Source organism: Pongo pygmaeus, chromosome 3 (genome assembly GCF_028885625.2).
Source record: "Pongo pygmaeus isolate AG05252 chromosome 3, NHGRI_mPonPyg2-v2.0_pri, whole genome shotgun sequence".
In the NCBI taxonomy this organism is placed as follows: Eukaryota; Metazoa; Chordata; class Mammalia; order Primates; family Hominidae; genus Pongo; species Pongo pygmaeus.
The window spans coordinates 83917728-83942865 of NC_072376.2; the positions used below are offsets into that span (position 1 = coordinate 83917728).

The following is a 25138-nucleotide window of genomic DNA, read 5'->3' on the forward strand; positions in this document are numbered from 1 at the left end:
TTTTCTTAATGGTACCTACTAAGCCTGAGAATCAATCAGGGAATGGAGTTTAGCATACTGGGAATTGTAAAGTGGATGCTTAGTGTTGAGTCTTTTAGAAGGAAACAGCAGAGATCTAGACAAAAACAGGCCTTATGAGACTGCCTACTGTAGCATTTTTTGTGAAAGACACAGGAATAGTTCTAAAGATCAACATTGTGAAGAGCCACATAATTCTCAGTCATATTTATGGTTTGCATTATATTTCGATTTATTTTGATAGCAAATCATCATACTTATCATTGTATGAAGACATTGTAGCTGGAAAAAGTAGAAAGTATCCTAGTTGTCTTCCCAGAAGCTCAGTGGTTTTGCTTAGGTTAGGTCATCAGAGATCATTCCCCTGGGTGGCTCCAACTCTAGGTCTATGAGAATAGTGAAATGAATTTTATGTTAGAAAAACAGAGCTAATGGGCAACAACCATAATATTGCTTAACAGACACATATAACCTCATGCTATTTTAATATTTATGCCAAAAATGACTCTGTCTAGGATGACCCATATATCCACTATGGTCCATCTCACAGGTCCAGAATAAGAAAAAAATGTTAAGACAGACCCAATACCAATAGTGATGGCTTTATATGGCATACACCAGGGTACATTGTACATTGTGCACTGTTTTTTAATTATATTTTTAACTGGTGATGAATGTGACTTTTTGCTCTATGGTAATAACAATTATGGCCAAGGCAAAACTGTCAACCAGTGGCATAATGAGGCCCCCAATCATGGAATTGAGACAATAGTTGAGTAGTTTTAGCAAAACACTGAGTGTGAATTTTTATCAAATCATCTTCTACTTTGTATTAGGGCCAATTTGTCTCCCTTAACTTTTTCCCTCTTCCAGGACAATATAATATAGTTATGTCATAGTTCTATTTGCACAGTATAAAAAATTCCATGTTTCATTGTCTTCAACAAGTTTATGCTTTGGAGTGAGGATGCAATAAGAGACACGAATCTGTTCCCTCACAGCCTCAGTTCCTATGTTTCTCTCACAGTGTGAGCAACTGTCTGTGCTGGGTGTGATTCTGGTATCTAAAATATTTTCACCCAATCTGATTGTACACTGTGGGCAACTCATTTATGTTTTTGGCAACCCAGAGGGACTGCTACTTGCTTCCAAAGCTAACAACAAAAAATACCTGGCTTTGTGAGATAATTGAGAGACAGAGATTTGCTGGGCACGGTGGCTCAGGCCTGTAATCCCAGCACTTTGGGAGGCTGAGGCGGGCGGATCACAAGGTCAGGAGATGGAGACCATCCTGGCTAACATGGTGAAACCCCATCTCTACTAAAAATACAAAAAATTAGCCGGGTGTGGTGGTGGGCACCTGTAGTCCCAGCTACGCGGGAGGCTGAGGCAGGAGAATGGCGTGAACCTGGGAGGCGGAGCTTGCAGTGAGCCCAGATTGCCCCACTGCACTCCAGACTGGGTGACAGAGTGAGACTCCATCTTGGTGTGGGCGGGGTGGGGGGGAAGAGACAGAGATTCTGTCTCCAAAATTGCATGCAAGTGTGGCCACAATCAATTTGGAGCTTGAAGGCTTGAAGAAAAAGATTGATCAAGGAGACCAATAACTGTCAAGATGAGAATTGAAGTTTTCAATAAGACTCTAATTGAGAGTGAAATAGCGTGAAACTGTTGACTGGAAGACATGAATTGTAGGTATTATTAGGGATCGGAATACCTTGAGACAAAAGGCTTCAACTTCTATGAGTGAGTCAAATCCCTAACTAGAGATGGGTAGGCTTAAATGGAAATGAAACACATAGCCAACCAAAGCTGGCTTAATGGTTTTAGGAACTGCTTCACTCTAAACAATGTGCCACTTCTGCGGATCACCTGTTACAACAAGGGAAGAAAATGGATATTTTCTACTTGAATAATTTAATATATGATGAAAAGACTGATCTATCTGAGGGAAAGTACTCAGCACTTACTCTGAAATCATTACGTTAAGACCTGGATTTAGAGTAACTCATGACTAGGATTGTGTTATTTTGGGGGCAATGCTGCTGATAGTTGGATGACTTCACAATCATCCAATACAGCTACAAAATTCTCCCTGGAACCCAGGAACTGCAATGAGTTGGTTGTGTTCTGGAAACCTAAGATAAGTGGTAAAGTTGTGGTCTCATTATTTCTGGATATCAAGTACCTCAGACCTATAACCTTGTGAACAAGGTATAATTTGCTTTTTCAAAGCCATGTAACTATTCCGGAAATAATTGAGCATTGGTAGGCCTTCATCATTGCAGAACGCAATGGTGATAAACAAGCAGTGGATAAAATTGAGCTCAAAACACTCAATGCATGTTACCAAAATCCATGGAAGGGATATGTGAATAATTTTAGGAAGGAATATGTGAATATGTGAATAATCCATCCAGATGATCAAAATGTATTTGGGTAGCCAAACAATTGAGTGGTACAGAAATCAAAGGATTAATTAAAGACCAGAGAAAAATGTAGACTAACACAGGAGAAATGATAAGAAATTTCATTTCTTCATCTTATCAGATGAAGATAATGACCATGAACCAGAAGAATCAGTATATTAGAATCTTCATTAGTTTGTCACTGACAAACCAAGTTTATCTCTTGATCGAGTTAGCATTAAAAATACTTCTGGCCCAGGCGCAGTGGCTCATGCCTGTAATCCCAGCACTTTGGCAGGCCGAGGCGGGCGGATCACGAGGTCAGGAGATGGAGACCATCCTGGCTAACACAGTGAAACTCCGTCTCTACTAAAAATACAAAAAAAAAAAAAAAAAAAAAATAGCTGGGCGTGGTGGCGGGCGCCAGTAGTCCCAGCTCCTCGGGAGGCTGAGGCAGGAGAATGTCGTGAACCTGGGAGGCGGAGCTTGCAGCAAGACGAGATCTCGCCACTGCACTCCAGCCTGGGTGACAGAGCGAGACTCCATCTCAAAAAAAAAAAAAAAAAAAAAAAATACTTCTGAAATTTGTTCTGAAAAGAAATCTCTTGAAATCCATCAAATTATTACTTCCTCCTTACTTATCTTAGGATATCTTCTATTTTAATTAGTTTTCCCAAAGCCTAAAAACATACACCACTAAAGAAATGCACTGTGAGTTCTGAATAATAACAAAGTCCAGCGAAAAACATATTCAAAATCAAAGTTATCATATAGCTTTCCAAATAACCCTGACTCTTAATTAAAGCTTAAGAAATCTTGAAGGATGAGAGGTGAGGTCACTGTTGCATATTGGGATTTTAACTCTTTGGAGATTATTATATGTTGATTGAGATAAAGGGAAAGTAGATTCATTCAAATGGGGGGGAAGATGTAATAATTTAGCAGCAACAGAGATCAGAAACTATTTTAACTCTAGAATATTTATACTTCAAATAACTTGCATTTTGATTTTTATTCCTTGGAAAATTATTTAGAGAACTTACTTTATCTTTGGGACATGATATTTTTATACCAGAGCACAAAAATATATGGGCAGGAAAACTTTTTAGTTTAGATTCATATCAGTAGTAGTAGGAGCATCAGTGAAACAACTTTACTAGTATTACTGCTAATATTCATTTTTACTACTTTTTAGATATTTGATATACATCACCTCAATCATTCTAACAACACTGTGAGGGAGATATTGAAATTTTCATTTTACATGAAAGGAAACTCATCTTTAGACAGGATAGATAACTTGCTCAAACTCACAGACAGATAGTTAGAGTGGGGATTCTAATTCAGGTTGGGTGATTTCAAATATGAGTTTTCTTGACCATCTCCCTTGTACTGGTTCTCAGAGTGTTAATTTTCTTTTTTACAGCTTCAGAAGATTTAAATAATTAATAGTTGAAAAGCTGAATATGGTGAAATGATTTAATATTATTAATCAATGGATTGGAAGGCTTTTGTTTCCACATTATTTTGGGCAGAGTTGTCAGTAAGTCAGCAAAATAAACATTGACATTATTGAAAAGCCTCAGTTCAGCTAAGAACTGAGATCCAAACAAGTTTGTATCAAAAGTCTCAGGCATAATATCTTTAGCATAAATACAGTTGAATCTGGAGAAAAAATATTTTTGTTGAAATGTGCAGAGTTCAGGTCACCTTCAGTTCAAGATGTGAACTTATGTCAGAATAAACTATTTTATGTTCTTAATATCTTCATCTGGCATTTTTTTAATAGGTGAAAATATAGTAACTGAAAAAAGCAAGTAATAATATTTCAACAGTATTGTTTTCATTTGAATAAGAATGTTCCTTTCCTCCTAAGGTCCTTGCTGTGTTATTTTTAAGACTTGATGAGCCCTGTCTTTAAACTCAGAGTTCTTCCTATTGAAGTGCATCAGAATCCTTTAAATGTTCTTTATGCTGTCATTATGTTACATGTGAGATTATGATGGATGAAGCACAAGGCAGGGGACCAGTAAACCTGGATTCTAGTCTTAAATATATCAGAAGTTGGCTGCTCTTGTGTAAGTGTAAGCTCTTTAACTTTTCTCGGTGCTTAATATTCTCATCTGTAAAATGAGTTTGAACAGATAAGAATAAATTTACTAAAGTCTCCTTCCCATTCTTTGATATTTAAAATACATCCTACAATGCTGTATCCTTTGGTCCTGCATTTAAAAAATATACTTACCAAAGTTAATAAACATGCTTCAGGACTACAGGATATTCTTCAATTCAGCATCAATCTGATAATGAAAAAAGAATGTTATATAACTTATGAAGTATTTAATTTGTAGGGTACTAGATCATGCAGAAGGTATACAAAATCTTGAAACCTTGGTTAGAGGAGTGGATTCTTGCCAAGATGCAATGTCACATTGCAATTTTTTATTAGCCACCCTTTGCATTTATTTAGCTTTACATCATCTCTGCCCTTGAAGGGCTTACAGTCTGCTGGGAAAAGTAGACAAGAAAAAATGGCAGTAGAGTTTAATAAGTGCTAATTATTGGATGCAAATAGAATGTTATGCGACAACAGAGAAGTTTGAGTGCCAGGGAAGAATTCTCAGAGGAGGAGATGTCTTCTAACTTGAACTCTAAAGCCTGATGAACGATTCAGCCAAGGCAAGCCTGATGAGAAATAGGGCAAGCAGGTGGAGTCATTATGTGCAAAGGCCTTGAGGTAAAAACAAGTTTAATGTGTTTGGAAAAGTGCAAGTAGTTCAGGAGAACCCAAGCAGGAGGCACAACAAGTGATGATAGCAAGTTACTACTTGGAGAAGAAATCAAGTTCCAAAATACCTCTATTTTGTTAAAAAAAAAAAAAAAAGTACTTTAATTTGCAAGCAATGAGAACTATTAGAGAAGAGTATTAACCATTTTTGTGTTTTAAAAAGGTTGATTTGACCTCAGTATAGAGATGGGATTGGAATGTGAAGCACTGTGGGCAGACTGGAGGTGGGAGACCAATGGACAGGCTATAAACCAGGTGAAAGATTGTCTGAAACTAAATACCAAGAATGTAGAAGAATGTGGGTGGGAGATTGAGAGATGTTGCAGAATTAGAATTGATGGGATTTGGAATTTTATTTGGTGCATATGGAAAAAGAGAAGGAGAAATAAAAAGAGTCACTAAATTTTCATCGTGGGGCAATGGGTAAATGATGATACTATTCATAAACTCAAAAAACCTAAGAGCAGGTTATAGGAAAAATATTTTGTCCGTGTTGATTTTCAGTTTCTTATGGGACAAGATATTGGGGGAGAAGAGAGTCCTAGACAGTTGGATAAAATCCTAATGCTGAGGGAGAGATCTTGGTTGGAGGTAGAGATTTGGAGATTAAAAGCATAAGCATTGATGAAAACAGTTGAGAAAATGTAGTGCCATGGAAATGAAGAGCAAGGAAAAAACTCTGGAAACAAATTTAAGAGACAGGTAAAGGAAGAGGACAATATGAAATAGAACAAGAAGAGAGGAATCATAGAAAGACAAAAAGTAGAAAATAATACAGGTGCTAAGTAAATTGTTTCAAGAAGGAAGGAATACTTACGGGTATCAACTGTTTTGTGGAGAAATCTGGTAAGAATTGAAAAATGTTTATTAGATTTAACAAGAAGCATATTGTTGGCATGCCTTTGTTGATAGTCATATGGTACCATCAAAAGTCAGACTGCAAAGGGTTGAGGAATTAATAAGAGGTATGAGGAGTTGGAGTATATGGTATTCTTGCAAGAATCTTGGCTGTAAGGGAGGAGAAAGAAATATAGCTAGGGAGGTGTCTAAAGTGCCTTATTTATTATTTTTTGAGGTAAGAAGAAGAGTAACTTTAATACAAATTAGACAGAGCTGGCAAAAATGTTGACACAAAAGAGAGTATATCTAATGGAGGAAGAGTCCAAGGAAGTGAGATGGATAAAATTCACAGCGATATTACCAACCTGGTATCATTTTTGCTACTTAACAATAATTTTGGATTTTCAGTCAATAGTCTTCTATCAATAGTTTGCTTTTGTCATGACTAGATAAGTTAGGGCTGAAGTCTATGACAAGGACATTGAGGGAGAGTAACAGACTAATACAGAATAAATTTAGATTTTCCTAACATCATATAACCTCTGTAAGTTTTATTCAATCCATCTGTAAAAGGGGGAATTAAAATATTAATTAACATCTAGAATTGTTTTGGGTTATTCTATAAATATATACATACCAGGCTATTAATATTTCTGCTTAACATATAGCAATGGCTTAATCAATGATAGCTATGACACTGAGGATTATAAAATCAAGTTATACCGAGAGATAAAACAAACTACAGTGACTATACTAGTTTTTCCTGATACAAGAAAGACAGGTGGTGGGGAGTAGACAGTATCTCACACTACTTGTCAGTCTCCTCTTTGCCCGGCTTCCACTTGGCTATTTGTATTTGTCTCTGTGTTTTCAAGATTTTAGTGATCAATTCCAGCATATTACAATGACTTTTGGAATACTTTGGGAAATCATATCTGATGCTCACTAGCAGTCTGTTGAAACATTTTAAAGGAAGCATAGTAATGAGTTCTCAGAAGAACGCAAAGGGATGCCCTGCCTGAATGATGGTAGAAAGAGAAAAAAAGATTTCAAGTCTAATTTTGTAACTATAGGTTTTTCTGCAGGCAAATGGGCCTTTTTTGGCATAAACAAATGAACCAGTTCTAAGAGTGCCATGGTAAAGCCAAAAGAAAATGACATTGATTGTTCTATTTCCTGATCATTTCAAGATTGGGTGAGGATAGGGGTAGATACCCATGTAATGAAACAGTAAGTATGGTTCAGAAGCCCCTTTTCCCAGTCTTCCAGTAGTTGTGCCAAGTATATTTGGAATGACAAGTAGAGACTGATCCATGGATATAAGTGACTTGCAGTGAAAGGAGTAGATGGATATTACTTTTAAGGAAAAGTTTTTTCAAGAAAATGTATGACAAGGAGATCTCACAAATTAGGATCCAAATATTATAGGACAAATGGGACATTCACATTAGGCACTGGAAATTAAAGAGAATGCTGTTCAAACAGATGTTGCACTAATGTAAAGTCAGAAAGGAGGGGTGAGCTTGCCTACCTAGCTATGAGATCAGTTTACAAAGGCAATCAGAAGGCTAATTGAAATAGCAGAGGATTTAATCTCTGAGTGCTCTGAATAATAAATGTGCACAAGTACCTCAACAACTCCATTCATCTCACTCTACTTTAGCAATTACTGAAAGATAGGCTACTCAGCTGCTATAAATTTACTGTCAATAAAGCAAGAAGAGAGAGAGCTACAAACCTGTCTTCTCATCATTGTAATGATTTGAATGGCAATATGTTATAATGAAAAATGTATTGAAAACCAGCTCAAAGAAATGAAAAACCAGGGGCTTTTAGGAAGCATGAATTTGCGCTTAAAGTTCAGTTTGTCTTGTATGGTGTCAGGCAGGACAGTGCATATCTGTATAGAGAGATAACAAAGGGACAGAGAAGGGTTTCAAAAGTGATATTTCTTATAGAATCTAAAAGACATTTAGACTGTTTTCTTCTTCTTTCATAATAACAGACTCTCAGAGCAAATTTTTCTGGTAGCAAACAACTTCTATGTAAGGTGATTTTATTTTTCTAGGTTAAGGCCACCTAAATTGAAACTAAATTTAGGTTACCAAAAGCAACTTGGTATGAAAGGAAAGAACTGTTCAATTTAATTAATTATTTTATGCTAAAAATGTTTTAATGCCCACAATGACCAAAATATTCTGACAATCCAGCTTCTTCTGTTTTTATGTTGAGAATCTTAAGTAGTTTGAATTTTTATTATTATTATTATTATTATTATTATACTTTAGGTTTTATGGTACATGTGCGCAATGTGCAAAAGCCAAAATTGACAAATGGGATCTAATTAAACTCAAGAGCTTCTGCACAGCAAAAGAAACTACCATCAGAGTGAACAGGCAACCTACAAAATGGGAGAAAATTTTTGCAACCTACTCATCTGACAAAGGGCTAATATCCAGAATCTACAATGAACTCAAACAAATTTACAAGAAAAAAACAAACAACCCCATCAAAAAGTGGGCGAAGGACATGAACAGTAGTTTGAATTTTAATGAAAGATTAAGATGGCGTATTTGTCAGGAGAATTTAAAGAAAAGGCTTTTATTCTACCATACTCTCTTCATCTGGAATTCTGACTTTATAAATTGTTACAAACAAGATTAGCAAATAGGTTTGGGACCAGAGTGTAAATATGGAAATTAGAAAAGAAACCAGAATCCCTAAGGTTATAAGGAAGAAATTAGAAAAAGATGTAGCTCCATTTGTCAAACTAAGACTTTTTACTTAGGCACTGTACAATAAAATAAAACAAAACAAAACATAACAAAACAAATAAAACTTTACTAAAATATGAATATTAAGAAATTTGGAATGCATAGCCCAAGACTTTAAAAAAATACTTTACACAGCTTAATTTTTAAAAAGTCACTTCAAGTATAAAAGAGCTGCTATTGCGAACAGAGAATAGACATTTTCTAGTTGATAGAGAAAGCCAGGGTGATTGCAGGAGAAATTACAAAGGGAATATCACAGCTTAATTTATAGAAGAATGTTCTCATAATGCAGCTACCTGGCAATGAAATAGGCCATTTCCATTTCTACTCCTAGGAGTAGATAAATTGACTATAGAAATTTAAATGGAGGCTGAATGCACCTCTGGAAGGAATTAACTGAGTGAGAAATTACACTAGATGATCTTTATAGTTTTCTTTGAACATTTATACTTTTGTGACGTGCTTTTTTAAACATTAAGTTCTTGGATATTTTTAAATGCAGTCTAATAGAAACTGGACTTTATTGCTTTCGTGGCTGATAAATGAACAAAACTTCAGATAAATTCTTAAATTATTTCACTTATAGAAAGGGGCTTCTGGCAGGGCGCAGTGGCTCACACCTGTAATCTCAGCACTTTGGGAGGCCGAGGCGGGCGGATCACTTGAGGTCAGGAGTTCCAGACCAGCCTGGCCAACATGGTGAAACCCTGTCTCTACTAAAAATACAAAAATTAGCTGGGCATGGTGGCGGGCACCTATAATCCCAGCTACTCGGGAGGCTGAGGCAGGAGAATCACTTGATCCCAGGAGGTGAAGTTTTCAGTGAGCCGAGATCTCACCACTGCACTCCAGCCTGAGTGACAGAACGAGGCTTCATCTCCAAAAAAAAGGGTTTAAGGGCTTCTAATTGGCATGAAATCATTTAACCTAAGTATCATTTGGTATGGCATAGAATTGTTCCTAACCCTGCCTCTATATTTCAGAAATAGAGTGGGCAAGAAAACACAATTCTTGGAGTTATTACTAATGTCTCCAAATAAGCAGTAAAGTGAAATGAAGTGTTGTTTTTATCTTTTGACTCTTCTAAAAAAATGAAATGCTTGCTGGAGAGTAACAGGTAAAATGGAGGATGTGAACATATGGGCTGACATTTTCTGAAAAAGGCCAGCAAAACACACCCCTCACCATGAGAATAGGGCAGATACTGACTTGGTGAAAGAAATCTTAGCATAAGACACTTGAAATCTCAGAAGTCGAAGCATAGCTCAGGTCTACTAACAATGGGCCCACACAACCTACCTGAGGTCTCCTCCCCTCTCTCACACCTTCAGTCTGTATAAAGATGGGCAGACTACAAGATACCAACCTAACACTGTGGTTTATAGGAGAAAACCAATAGGCCTCAGATGTGGTGATTAGATAAACACTAATTCATCTATTAATACTATCAGAGAAAACAAAAAGGTCTGGCCAGAACTGCCCGTGTTTTGCACAAACTAAAAAATAAATGATCTGGCAACTATGCAAATACATTTATGAGAGAGAAGGGGAAAGAGAGAAAGGAGGAGGGGAATAGGGGAAGGGGTTATTTTACTGTTAACAATATTGGACCTGAACCAGGAAGCTGGAGGGGAAGGAAGAAAAAGGGGAGACAGGGAGGAGGGGAAGGGACATTTAAAGAAAGATGAATCCAAGAACTATCCAAAATTGAGGGGAGTAGGGAGGGAAACTTATATATATATATAATATATATATTATATATATATTATAATATATATTATATATATATCATATATATTATATAATATATATATATGACTTCTAATATCTTTAGCTTTCAGAGTTTGGTGCCAACTGATAGTGTCTAAAAAAGAAATTTGTAATAAAAAATGACTAAAATTTTAATATTCTTTAAAATCATTTTTTAGTTTTTAGAAAATAACTCTTATAGTAACGAAACATTTATGTGACCTTTAGAAATTCTTCAGTTGCATTTTTTTCTTATGTCATATTAAAACAAAGTTAAATAATATTTTTACAATTAACATATTAATAGAAGGTATGATATGACCCCATTTTTCTAAAGTATTTCTTTTTATCAATCTACCTACCTATATATGCATATGTATATATCTACATAAACACACATACAAATACATGAAATACTATTTACCTTCACTATGTGAAGGTAATGAACTCTGATGTTCTCACTGTATTCTTATTCTCTTTTTCATTTAAATAGGCTGTTACTAGGTTACAACTCACAATTTGTAAAACACTACACATACTTTGTTGCCTGTATTCACAGACTCTTTTGTTTCTTAAAAAAAGTATAAAATTTCCTGTTTTACGACTACCTCAACTTGCTTTTAAATGAGCATAGCATGAAAACAGTTATGTTTCTTACTTTTGTTGCAAAGACAGCCAAGTTACAATAACACCAGGAAAAGCCTGTCACATAATGGCATCTCAATAACAGGAAAGAAATGAGTAGATTGGAGTGCATATGTTCTTAAAAGATTCTGCCTTGTTAAGTGGAGGGTTACATTTTCCTACCTCTGAATCACAGTAAAGAGGAGGTGAGTTTATGGAACAGCAGTTGGAGGCAAAGTCTGAGCGCTTGTTAACCAGCTTTGCCAGTTCTGTGGGTGTGGCATCAGGCAATTTTGCTCTTAGTCGCTCTGCCAGTCTGAAAAACCATTTAAATGTAAGGTCTTACTACATGTATTTATTTTATACAAATTTCTAATGCAAAATAACAGCCACTTCAGATCTTTTACAATAAAAATGAAAATAGAAATACTTGCCTGTCTCAAAAAAATTCTATACCTGTAGTATAGAATAGTCAATTTGAGATCAGAAAGTGAAACATGCCTCTTCGAGATCATAAAAGTAAACATAAAAATCGCTGCTGAATTGGAAGTCTAGTCTTTTTTCATTTGCTCATTATTTCAACATGGAAGTGTAGCTCTTCTATTTTTTCCTAACCTTTCACCTTCTCTTCAGTTTTAAATTTCAAATTCCTTAAATAATATTTCCTTTACAGGACCTCATACCACCTTAATGCCTTTTTTTCCTCTCATAATATATATAATTTCACCCTCAATTTATCTACTTCTCAACTCACTATGTTGGAAAACACTGATACGGGAGTAAGGAAACTTTGGCTCTTATTTTTAGCTCTACTGAAAACGAACTCTCCATCTCTCTTTCAGGATGGTGATAGGACTTGATATCTCCTGATTCTTTCAATTTGTACAATCAATGATCTCGGTGTCTCTCCACTCCCATAATGAACAACTCACCCTGGTTTTATGACTTTCTTCAGGAAATGCTTGCCAGCCCAGTGGTGGGCAATGGGAGGTAAGGAGACTCAAATTAATCTAGAGTTGGGCTTGGCAAGGGTGGATGCTGGGAAGGGACAAAAGGGTAAGGGGGACCAGTTAGTTCATAAAATCATTGTCGAAACAAGTAGGTTTGAGCTGCCGGGGGGCACAAATAAGGCAAGAAGAGACTCAGAGGAGGCAAAAAAAAAAATGTTGGGATGGAGGGAATAGGATCTGAGAAATTTACTAATGTTAGGAAAACTGACATGGTTTTCTCAGTGGAGACTTTCCCCAAGAACGCAGTACCACTTCTTACCTTATTATGGCCTATTATTTTACTGTTAATCTCTATTTATAGAGAAATGCTTTTTCCTTCTCTTAATTGAGAAAAATGACTATTATATAACATTATTGGTAGTTAACATTTCTATTTCTAATTTATAGGGAATATATGCTGGTGATAGCTGACAGTATGCTTGATTGAAAGTTTGGGTCTTCTTGCCAGGCAATATGCCATGAAGTTAAATAACACTTTTAGCAGTTTTATAGGTCCTCAATTTTGTACAGCAATATCTACAGAAAATTCTGGGGTAAGAATGTTGCTAAGCTATGTGCTCATTTTTCCATTTTGACTCAAGTTCCTGCAGATAGATTTTGTAATCTATATTTTTATGGCTGTTTTAATTGGCCACCCACTTGCTACACATGACATTTTTCCCCCAGAAAAACTTAGCTTCTTCTTATACAGATGTTAGATTCGAACTACTTTTTAAAAAATAAAATGATTTAGGGGGTACAAGTGCATTTTTGTTACATGGATGTATTGCATAGTGGCGAAGTCTAGGTTTTTAGTATAATCATCACCCAAATAGTGTACATTGTATCCAATAGGGAATTCCTTATCCTTCACCCCTCTCCTACCCTCCCACCTTTTGGGGTCTCCAGTGTCTATTATTCCACTCTATGAGATTCTGACTACTTTAAAAAACTCCTAATTGAACCTCCTTTTGTTGTTGTTCACTGAAGACAAGCTTAAGTGTTCAACTATGCTTTCAATTCATAGTACTAAGAAAATATTATTGATAAATTTGGAGGATACAGCCAGAACAAGTTTCTTACTTTTTCTTGTACTCAGTAAATGTATTTTCTGAATAATCTGCACATAGTTCTTGTCCCTTGTCAATGAAAGAAGATAGTTCCTTCTTTAATAGAGGGCCCTGTAAGAAAACAATAATTGCATAACAAAATTATTTGTCTTGAAACATTGTCCCATTAGGCCATTAAATCAAAATTCCAAATATTGTATCAGTATGAGTATTATCTACATTAAGCATTGGCAAATATTTTCAAGGCTGGATAATAATTTTAGGGTTTGCAGGCCATATGTGGTCTTTGTTGCAACTACTCAACTCTGTACAGAAGCAGTTGTAAGCTTTGCAGAAAAAATGAGGATGACTGTGTCCCACTGGAAGTTAATGTATGAACACTGAAATTTGAATTTTGAATAATTTTCATGGGTCGTGAGATACTGATGTTCTTTTGCTTTTTTCCCAACAATGTAAAAATGTAAAACCATTTTTCTATTCTTAGTTTGTAGGCCATACAAAAGTAGGCAGTGAGCAAGTTTTGGCCCATGAACTATAATTTTCCAACCCTTGATCTATGTGCTTGATAAAGAAAATCTAGCAAATATACCTTAGCATTAAAACAGGTAGTTGAGTCTTCAACATCACAGCATTCACCAAGGCTTTTTAGGGTTGGCTCAAGTACTTTACTGAGGAATACTTCTGGAAGATGAGTCCTTCTGCTTAGTTCAAATGTATACCTAGCATGAGGGAGAAAAGGAGACATGTGTTATATATTTCCTTTTTATTTATTTATTTATCTATTTTTGGTGACAGAGTCTCCCTCTGTCGCCCAGGTTGGAGTGAAGTGGCACCATCTTGGCTCACTGTAACCTCTGCCTTCTGGGTTCAAGCGATTCTCATGCCTCAGCCTCCTGAGTAGCTGGGATTATAGGCGCCCACCACCATGCCCGGCTAATTTTTGTATTTTTAGTGGAGACGGGGTTTCACTATGTTGGCCAGGGTGGTCTGGAACTTCTGACCTCAAGCGATCTGCCTGACTTGGCCTGCCAAAGTGCTGGGATTAAAGGGATGAGCCACCGTGCCTGGCCTACAATTTAAAATGTGAAATATCTATCATAAAGGCAGAGCACCTGGTTTCTGCGTGTTAATTAGACAGAAGAGATTTAGCTCAGACTGACTCTAAATCAACAGGCTTTGGATTATAAAATACTTTCATTGAGATACAAGCTGTTAATACTTGCTATTGTGACTAGTCAATACTGAATTAAAGCTTTGCGTGTAATAAACATTTAAATATATTATATGTAAACATATCTACTTCAAATGTATAAGGAACTATCTTTGTGCAAGCATAATACAATTGAACCTCTATAAAGTATCAAGTGGGTACTTCAAAAGGCTTTTCTGTGAAAATAGGTTTGTGTAAATTCTTTCGTTATGTCTTATCCCACTGCTGTCTATGCACTTATAAAAACAATACACATTTAGAAAAATGTAAATTAAAGTTTCAGTCCTATGTAACTTCTGCCATTTGATATTGCTAATTGATATTTCAACCTGCTGCTTCAAATTATTTGTGAAATATTTTTATGCCATGATTATGCATACACATCTATTCAAACCATGGTATATTTAACTTACTTTTTTTTTTGGTTGGATAAAACAAGATAACAGTTTACCATTTCTTTGCATTAAATATCTTTTTAAATTTAATGAAAATGAATATTGATAATGCTAAGAAAAAAATATTCTGTGCTTTCTATCTCTTTTATTTGTATCAAATGCTTATTTTCCAAAAGTTTAGTATACTTTAGGCTTTTGATTTGTGACTTTGAACCAGAAGTAATATGATACAACTAGTTAATAATATTATAAACATTTCTGGTTGCATGACATATTTTACATGTGTTCAGCATTGTATACAAATATATGTTTTCACATTTACTTTCACTTACATTTCTACATGCATTTCTCATTAGCAATCTGTGTGCTAAGTAAGGCAAGTATTAACATTTTCAAATTAATTAACAATTGGCTGAAGTTCAGAATTGTCAAGTCACTTCTTTTGGCCATGCACAGGAATCAGAAGAGGCACAATTAGGAACTCTAAGCTCCTTTCTCCCTACCCAAAATCTTTCTATCACACTCAATTGATTATGGTGTTTTAAAAATTTTAGTCATTTACAATTAATTAACAAATACTTAAAGTCCATGAAAAGCATAAAGGTAGTACTTTGCCTATGTTTGAAATGAGTGATAGCATACCTTCCCTCCATCTGGCTGGCCCCCACTTTTTGTCCAGATGAACTTAAAATGGGAACACGTTTTCACATCACCTCTACTTACTTATCCATGACTTTGGTGTTTCCTGGATCACACACATCTTTGTTTGTGGGCAACTCCACATCTGGAAGCTTGGGAAGTTGGGCAGCTGGCATGAAGTAAGTGCACACAAAAACGTCCATGGCTGTTTTTTCTTGACAACAGTCTTCAAACTTAGAATTCTTTGTGGATAAATTGTCACAGAGTTTCACTGTGTGTTCAGGCAGCTACAAAACGAATGGTTAGTTTGTGCATTGTTAGTTTCCTGATAGTCTAATTAAAAATAAGAATTACATAGGCTTACAAGCTTTGGCATCACATTTATGAAAGTCAGTATGAATACTCTCAGAAAGAAAATTGGTACAATATTTGGAAAGGCAATTTGTCAATATGTACTGAAAGTCTTAAAAATGTACAATTCTATTTTTAAGAATTTATACTCAAAATAATTATAGATAAAACGACAACAACTATAAGGCTATTAAGTGCAATATTGCCTAAAATATTTTTAAAAAATCAACACAACCTAAATACAATAGAAGATTAGTAAAATAAAAATATGGTGTGTCTAGGTAGATAGATGTAATACACAAAATGGATATAGGCAACAGAGTCCTATTTAGCCATTATAAATCCTTATAGAAAAACATCTATTAATACAGACATGCGTTTTTAATGGAAAAAGACAAGGCAACACAATGTATCTATTACTACAGAGATTGACAAGATCTTGGAGACTGACCTTCAGCTAAAGCAATTATTCACATTTAAATATTTTTAAAGGATTATGAGAATGAAAAATGGTAAAAAAAATTTGAGATGGGCATCAAATTATAAAAAGTATAATAAAAACAGTCGTAGCTTCTACTAGTATAATGGTTGAAGTGCTGCCTAATGGAACTTTATGCAATAGTGAAAATGATCTATATTTGCACTGCCCAATACCATTGTGCATTTGAAATGTGGTTAGTGTAACTGAAGAACTGAATTTTAAATCACATTCAACTTAAACATATATGTTTAACTTTAATTATAATTAAATTTAAATGACCATATGTGGTAATGAATACCATACAGTGCAAGTAGCATAAGGTCTTGGGAATCAGATAATCTTGTCTTTGCATATGGACTTTGCCACTTACTAGATATGTGGTAACAAATTATTGACCCTTGCTAATCTTCTGTTTTCTCACTTGTACAGTGATGTTAAGAATTATTTATATTTCATAGGATACATGTGAGCATCCGTTAGGATAATGCATATGAAATAGAGCTTAGAAGAGTACCTGCCACTCAGTACTTGGCACACAATACCTGGCACATGGTGATAATGATAATAAAGCTTGTCTTACCTCTTTGGCCATGCAATCTTCAGAGGCAGACTCACAGCATTTGGAGAGGATGTTAGTAATATCTTCAGCTAGTGGCAAAACATCCTCCAGATCAGCAGTAGGCACTTTTTGGGCTAACTTTATGAGATTGCTAAACAGTTAAAAATAAATTTGTTAGCTTATCAACATTCTCAGTTTTCTTGGTTTCGTGATGAACACACTATTTGGAGAAATAATATCACAGTTTCAACTCCTTGGCCTCAAGAGATGCATGGGAACACATCTGCCATGAGATAGATCTCATGTACCCAAGCCACAGACTCAAGATCAAGAGATCCCTAATGAATCTTTTCAAATTTTCAGTACCTAAATGCAGCTTCTCTTCTTGCCAGATATACATAGTGAAAGCACTCCTTTAAAATGTTAGATCTAAAGCATCAATGAAGACGTCACAAATGTCTCTTTCTCTCTATTCATAAGGCCAATGTTGTATTTTTGTGGCCTCTCACAGAATTGTAAAAGTGTGTTTTATAAATTCTTTTAGAAACTATAGAGACCTGTAGCTTTACACCACAGAGTTAATAAATGTTCACATTTTGGGTGTGTAACCTTTCAGTATCTTATGTGTGAATGGTATGCTATACTATTCTCATATTTGCCTTTTTCACTTAATATACCAGGAATAACATTAAATATTTTTTCAATATTAATATTCCTAATATATCATGAATATGATTAAATATTATTTTAAAAAATTGGGGTGAAAATGACATTAAATTTACTATCTTGACCATTTTTAAGGTATACATTCAGTATTTAAGTATATTTACATTGCTTTGCAACAGATCTCTAGAAATATTTCTCATGCAAAACTAAAACTCTATACTCATTAAACACTGATTTGCTCTGCTCCCACTTCCCCTCACTCATCCTCCCATCCCTTGGCAACCACCTTTCTATTTTCTGTCTTTATGATTTTGATTACTTTAAATACTTCATATGAGTGGAATTGTACAGTATTTGTCCTTTTCAGACTGGCATATTTCACTTAGCATAATGAAAGTCCTCAAGGTTCATCCTTGTAGCATGTGACAGGATTTTCTTCTTTTTTCAGGCTACATAACATTCCATTGTATGTATATACTACATTGTCTTCATCCATTCATCTGTTGATGGACATATGGGTTGCTTCCACCTCTTGGTTATTGTGAATAATTCTGCAGTGAACATGGAAGTGCAAATCTCTTTGAGATCCCGCTTTGAATTTTTAAGATATATACCCAGAAGTAGAATTGATGGATTACATGTTAATTCTATTTTTAATGTTTTAAGGGACTTCCATACTGTTTTCCATAATGATTGCACCACTTTACATTCCTACCAACAGTGTACAAGCATTCCAATTTCTACACATCTTTGCTAACATTTGCCAATTTCTGTTCTTTTGATAGTGATTATCCTAATGGGTATAAGGTGATACCTCACTGTAGCTATGGTTTGCATTTCCCCCATCCAATTATTATACTAACTAGGCCTGACCCTGCTCAGCTTCTGAGATCAGACAAGATTGGGCATGTTCAGGGTGGTATGGCGGTAGACTTGATTTGCATGTATCTTAAGGTTAGTGACATTGAGCATCTTTTCATATGTTTATTGGACATTAGTATATTTTCTTTCGATAATTGTTTATTCAAGTCTTTTACCCCTAGTTTAATTAAGCTACTTGTTTTTTTGTTGTTGAGTTATAGAAGTTCCTTGTATATTCTGAATATTAAACGCTTATTGGATACATGATTTGCAAATATTTTCTCCCATTCCGTAGGTTGCCTTTTTGCTCTGTTAATTGTGTCATTTGAAATGTAGAAGTTTTAAAGTTTGTTGTAGTTCCATTTGTTTATTTATGCTTTTGTTGCCTGTACTTTGGTGTCATATTCAAGAAATCATTGCTAAATCAAATATCCTGAAAGCTTTTCTCCTATGTTTTCTTCTGGGAGTATTATAGCTTTAGGTCTTAACATTTGGGCCTTCAATCCACTTTTGAATTCATTTTTATACATTATATAAAGTTCCAACCTCATTCTTTTGCATGGAGATATGTGATTTCCCCAGCACCATTTGTTGAAGAAACTATCTTTTAACCCCATTGTGTAATCTTGGCACCCTTGCTGAAAATCATTTGGCCATATATGCAAAAGTTTATTTCTGGACTCTTTAGTCTGTTTCATTGGTCTACATATCTGTCTTCATGACAGCATCACACTGTCTTAATTACTGTTGCTTCGTAGAATGTTTCAAAATCAAAAGTGTTAGACCTCCAATTTTGTTCTTTTTTCAAGATTATTTTGGCTACTTGGGGTCTCTTGAGTATTTTAGGATGTTTTCTTCTATTTCTGCAAAAATGGCATTAGGATTTTGATAGGGATTGCATCAAGTCTCTAGATTGCTCTCATTTAAACAGTGTTAGGACTTCCAAACCACAAGCATGTGATAGCTTTTCATTTATTTCCGTCTTTTTAGATTTCTTTTAGCAATGTTTTATAGTTTTCATTAAATATTTCTTTATTATATAATTTTAACAATATATTATGTAATAACCAAGAGGCAGAAGCAATCCAATTGTCCATTGACAGATGAATAAAGAAAATTTGGTATATACATACAGTAGAATATTATGTAGCCTTTAAAAAGAATATGTATATGTGATAATTAACTTGGAACATTTAGAAAATATCTAATTTTTTAATGTAAAAAAGTGGTAGCAACATTTTATAGCTAAATCTGTTCATAGCAAATGCTATTTCCTTGAAGTACATTTCTGGACATGAATACAAGTATCACTTAATGATTATATAAGTAATATATATGGTGGCTTTATATTATAAATTCCCTCTGTTCTACCTGTCAAACTACTATTTCTATGTAAAAGGAAAACTAAAGAAAGGACTAGAGAAACTGTCACTGAGTATTCAAGTAGTTCTGAGGGACTATTATATTTAAAGTACTCAAGAAAGCAGTTTCTTTTTTTTTTTTTTGAGATGGAGTATCGCTCTGTTGCCCCAGGCTGGAGTGCAGTGGCGCAATCTTGGCTCACTGCAAGCTCTGCCTCCCGGGTTCATGCCATTCTCCTGCCTCAGCCTCCCAAGTACCTGGGACAACAAGCACCCACCACCGTGCCTAGCTAATTTTTTCTTTTTTTTTTTGTATTTTTAGTAGAGAAGGGGTTTCATCATGTTAGCCAGGATGATCTCGATCTCCTGACCTCATGATCCACCCACCTCAGTCTCCCAAAGTGCTGGGATTACAGGTGTAAGCCACCGCACCTGGCCAAGAAAGTAGTTTCTATTCCCATTATGGAAGCTTATTATGCATAGCTGGCAGGATGTTCTTTGATTACCATTAGAGGAAAAAAGCTTGTGGGGATAGTAGAAGGAATCAAAGAGACTGTAAGTACAGAGGGAAAAAAAGTTGGCAAATCTAGATGTTTGAGAAAGTATGAGAGAAGTGCAACATAGAAACTATCAAAATTAAAATACAAGTTAACAGTAGTCATACAAAAATCAAAGTGAAGGTTGCAAATATAAGGTTGATATGGTTTGGCTATGTCCCCACACAAATCTCATCTTTAATTGTAACTTACACAATTCCCACATGTGGTGGGAGAAACCTAGTGGGAGGTGATTGATCATGGGGGTGGGTCTTTCCTGAGCTGTTCTCATGATAGTGAATGAGTCTCACAAGATCTGATGGTTTTGAAAACAGGAGTTTCTCTGCACAAGCTCTCTGTTTGCCTGCCACCATCCATGTAAGATATGATTTGCTCCTCCTTGCCTTCCATCATGATTGTGAGGCCTCCCTAGCCATGTGAAACTGTGAGTCCAATTAAACCTCTGTGTTTGTAAATTGCCCAGTCTCAGGTATGTCTTTATCAGCAGCATGAAAACAGATTAATACAGTAAATTGGTATCAGGAGTGGGGTGCTGCTGAAAAGATACCCAAAAGTGTGGAAGTGACTTTGGAACTGGGTATATACTGGGTAACAGGCAGAGGTTGGAACAGTTTGGAGGGCTCAGAAGAAGACAGGAAAATGTGGGAAAGTTTGAAACTTCCTAGAGACTTGTTGAATGGCTTTGCCCAAAATGCTAATAGTGATATGGACAATAAGGTCCAGGCTAAGGTGGTCTCAGATGGAAATGAGGAGCTTTTTGGGAACTGGAGCAAAGGTGACTCTTATTATGTATTAGCAAAGAGACTGGTGACATTTTGCCCCAGCCCTGGAGATTTGTGGAACTTTGAACTTGAGGAAAATGATTTAGGATATCTGACAGAAGGAATTTCTAAGCAGCAAAGCATTCAAGAGGTGAATTGAATGCTGTTAAAGGCATTCAGTTTCAAAAGGGAAGCAGAGCATAAAAGTTCAGAAAATTTGCAGCCAGACAATGTGATAGAAAAGAAAAGCCCATTTTCTGAGGAGAAATTCAAGCTGGCTATAGAAATTTGCATAAGTAACAAGGAGCTGAATGTTAATCCCCAATACAATGGGGTAAAATGTATCCAAGGCATGTCAGAAGCCTTCACAGCAGCCCATCCCGTTACAGGCCTGGAGACCTAGGAGGAAAAAGTGGTTTCTTGGACCAGGCTCAGGGTTCCCGTGATGTGCGCAGTCTAGGGATTTGGTGCCCTGTGTTCCAGCTTCTCCAGCCGTGGCTGAAAGGGGCCAATGTAGAGCTCGGGGCATGGCTTCAGAGAGTGCAAGCCTCAAGCCTTGGCAGCTTTCATGTGGTGTTGAGCCTGTGGGTACACAGAAGTCAAGAATTGGGGTTTGGGAACTTCTGCCTAGATTTCAGAGGTTGTATGGAAACACTTGGACGTCCAGGCAGAGGTTTGCTGCAGGGGCAGGGCTCTCATGGAGAACCTCTGCTATGGCAGTGCAGAAGGGAAATGTGGGGGTGGAGCCTCCAAATAGAGTCCCTACTGGGGCACTGCCTTGTGGAGCTATGAGAAGTGGGCCACCGTTCTCCAGACCCCAGAATGGTAGATCTACTGACAGCTTGCACTGTGCACCTGGAAAAGCCACAGATGCTCAATGCCAGCCTTTGAAAGCAGCTGGGAGGGAGGCTGTACCCTGCAAAGCCACAGAGGTGGGGCTGCCCAAGACCATGGAAATATGCCTGTTGCATCAGCATGAGCTGGATATGAGACATGGAGTCAAAGGCAATCATTTTGGACCTTTAAGATTTGACTGCCCCACTGAATTTTGAACTTGCATGGGGCCTGTAGCCCCTTTGTTTTGGCCAATTTTTCTCATTTGTAATGGCTGCATTTACCCAATGCCTGTACCCCCATTGTATCTAGGAAGTAACTAGCTTGCTTTTGATTTTACAGGCTCATAGGCAGAAGGGACTTGCCTTGTCTTGGATGAGACATTGTACTGTGGACTTTTGAGTTAATGCTGAAGTGAGTTAAGACTTTGGGGGACTGTTGGGAAGGCATGATTAGTTTTGAAATGTGAGGACATGAGATTTGGGAAGTGCCAGGGGTGGGATGATATGGTTTGGCTGTGTCCCCACACAAATCTCATCTTGAATTATAACTCCCACAATTTCCACATGTCGTAGGAAGAACCCAGTGGGAGGTGATTAAATTATTGGGGCGGGTCTTTCCTGTGCTATTCTCATGATAGTGAATGAGTCTCATGAGATCTGATTGTTTTAAAAACAGGAGTTTCTCTGCATAAGCTCTCTCTTTGCCTGCTGCCATCCACGTAAGATGTGACTTGCTCCTCCTTGCCTTCCACCATGATTGTGAGGCCTCCCCAGCCATGTGGAACTGTTAGTCCAATTAAACCTCTTGCTTTTGTAAATTCCCCAGTTTCAGGTATGTCTTTATCAGTGGAGTGAAAATAGACTAATACAAAGGTAGATAACTCATGAGAATAAATTAATGAAGGGCAAGAGATATATACTGTATAGCACAAGTCTTCATACAACAAGTAAGAATTCAGATGTCTCATTCCAAGAAAAATTGGGCAAAGCAAGTAATAGGTAATAAACAAAAAGGTTGTGGTTTTTTTGCTTGTTTTTGTTTTTGTTTTGCTTTTTTGTGTAACATATGCTAATATGAACACTGAAAAAATATTTTCTAGTGGTCAACTATATGGAAAAGATTGATTAAAAGCAAATCTCATGTTTTATGACATAAAATTTTTCCTTGTTTTTCATAATCTGTATAGAGAAAAGAAAACAAGAATTTGGCCAGATTTTTGAAGATTATTGAAGCTGAAAAGTCTATTTTATATCTTTCAAAACCCTAATATTATGGATAGACAGTGCAGAACCAAACATCTAAATATGACAATAGCACTTAATCTTTACCTGAGCCTTGATTTCTTCTCCCCATAAGCAGCATATTGTGAGCAGACTCTATTTGACAGAGTGGTGAGAAGTGATAAATGTTTAAGCTGGAGTCTCTAGAAAACAAGTGAAAGAATCTCATTAGATGGTCAAGATTCATTGAATACTGTATAAATGGCAAAAATAGGGACTATTAATTTCATGATTTTTTAATGAATAGGAAACTGAACACTGGTGAAAGGAACTTATTGATATTACTTTTCCAGAGGTATTACATTTATTTTCCAATTAAGAAGATGCAAGGGAGGCATTTTAGAAACTTTTACTGATTGCAAAATCTCAATTTCTACCATTATCTAAAAGGAATGCTATTAGAAGAAAAAAACGTAAACATATAATAAGTAAAATGGGACATACCTCTTTCAAAAAGCATACAGTTGGGCTTGCAGAGGTACAGCAGGACCCTACCATAGAAAGATAACTCTTGGTGTAACTGACTAAAAGTGACAGAGGAGCTTGTCCATAATTAGTGGAATATTCCCACATAAATCTGTGGAGGAAAAAATAGAATTGGTCAAAAAATTTGTGAATAAACAAAATCTACTTTTTTATTTGAAACAGTGTCTTGCCCTGTCATCTAGGCTGGAGTACATGGTATAATCATAGCTCACTGCAGTCTCAACCTCCTGGGGTCAGCTTCAACCACCTGAGGTCACTCAAGTGATCCTCCTGCTTCAGCTTCCTGAGTAGCTGGGACTACAGGTGCATGCCACCATGCTCATCTAATTTTTTAATTTCTTGTAGAAATTAGGTCTCACTAATTGGCCTAGGTTGGTCTCGAACTCCTGGGCTCAAGTGATCCTCCCACCTCAGCCTCTCAAAGTGCTAGGATTACAGATGTGAGCCACCATGCTTGGCCCCCAAAACCTACTTTTTAGTAAGTATTTTGATGGAGAAAGGATATATGTTACATTAATTTATAGTTTTAATATCTAAAAAACACTAAGAATTTAGAGAAAAGGTTATAATACTGGCCACTATTAATCAGTATATTCATTAAAAATAGATTTACAAATTTCTATGTGGTTTGTGTGAGAGGAGGGGCCATTTGTCCCTTTATTCACTTAATGTCTAGTCAGGTGCATCACCCATGGTATCTGCTTGTTAATTAAACTGCTAATTGAATTAATTAAAATGAATGTAATTGCTAGATTAATTTTTCCTTATCTATCTCAGTTTATTATTTTAGATAATTATTATGTGTAGATTACTTATTTTTTGGAAGAAATAATTTCTATTTCTGGGAATAGATATCCTTATGGATCTAAAAGGGACTGAAATTCTGGGCAAAATCCTCTTTGAAAATTGACAGGAATGAGCAATCCTACTAATTTTTACAATTTGTGACCACTTTGAATGACATTGCTTCTGGTTTTTGAATATGTATTTATTTCTTACTTTAATAAATGTATTTTCCCCCAGTTTTGTTCATTTTTGTGACCTTCCAAGACTAACATAAAGAATCAGTGTATAATCTGGCCCCTTATGCATGTTAAACAATAAAAATTTCAAAGTTGCGTGTTTACTTGATGTAGTAGATGTGTCATATTTACACGTACACGTCACATGTTTCTGGGATGTATAGGAGTGAAGAGAGAAGCTGTTTATTTTTTATGCTTTACTGGAAATTAAGTATTTAAAACGTGTACAGCAATAAAATTGCTTCTAACATATGACATACGCAATGATCCTTAGCATCAGGGAAATCACCACAGGGGCTATGAAATATTTGAAAATATATCATGTGGACAGGATACTCAAGTGATTCTGGTTCAGATAATAGGATTAGGGTTAGTAAGAGTTTGGGAAAATTGATTTTATCTCTGAGAAGGG

At 36.0% G+C, this 25138-nt stretch overlaps 1 protein-coding gene across 1 annotated transcript in view; it reads right to left on the reverse strand.

Annotated features, from left to right (window-relative positions):
- Positions 1–225: 225 nt before the first annotated feature.
- The window catches only part of GC (GC vitamin D binding protein), a 43737-nt gene continuing 18824 nt past the window's right edge, over positions 226–25138 (reverse strand). Inside the window, exons 5-13 of the mRNA XM_054486157.2 lie at positions 23663–23795; positions 23267–23361; positions 16917–17046; positions 15589–15791; positions 13850–13979; positions 13274–13371; positions 11385–11517; positions 4672–4726; positions 226–404 (exon numbers count right to left, since the gene is read on the reverse strand). Of these exons, the coding sequence (XP_054342132.1) occupies positions 4697–4726; positions 11385–11517; positions 13274–13371; positions 13850–13979; positions 15589–15791; positions 16917–17046; positions 23267–23361; positions 23663–23795 (952 nt within the window). The 3' untranslated portion in view covers positions 226–404; positions 4672–4696. The remainder of the gene's footprint in view (positions 405–4671; positions 4727–11384; positions 11518–13273; positions 13372–13849; positions 13980–15588; positions 15792–16916; positions 17047–23266; positions 23362–23662; positions 23796–25138) is intronic.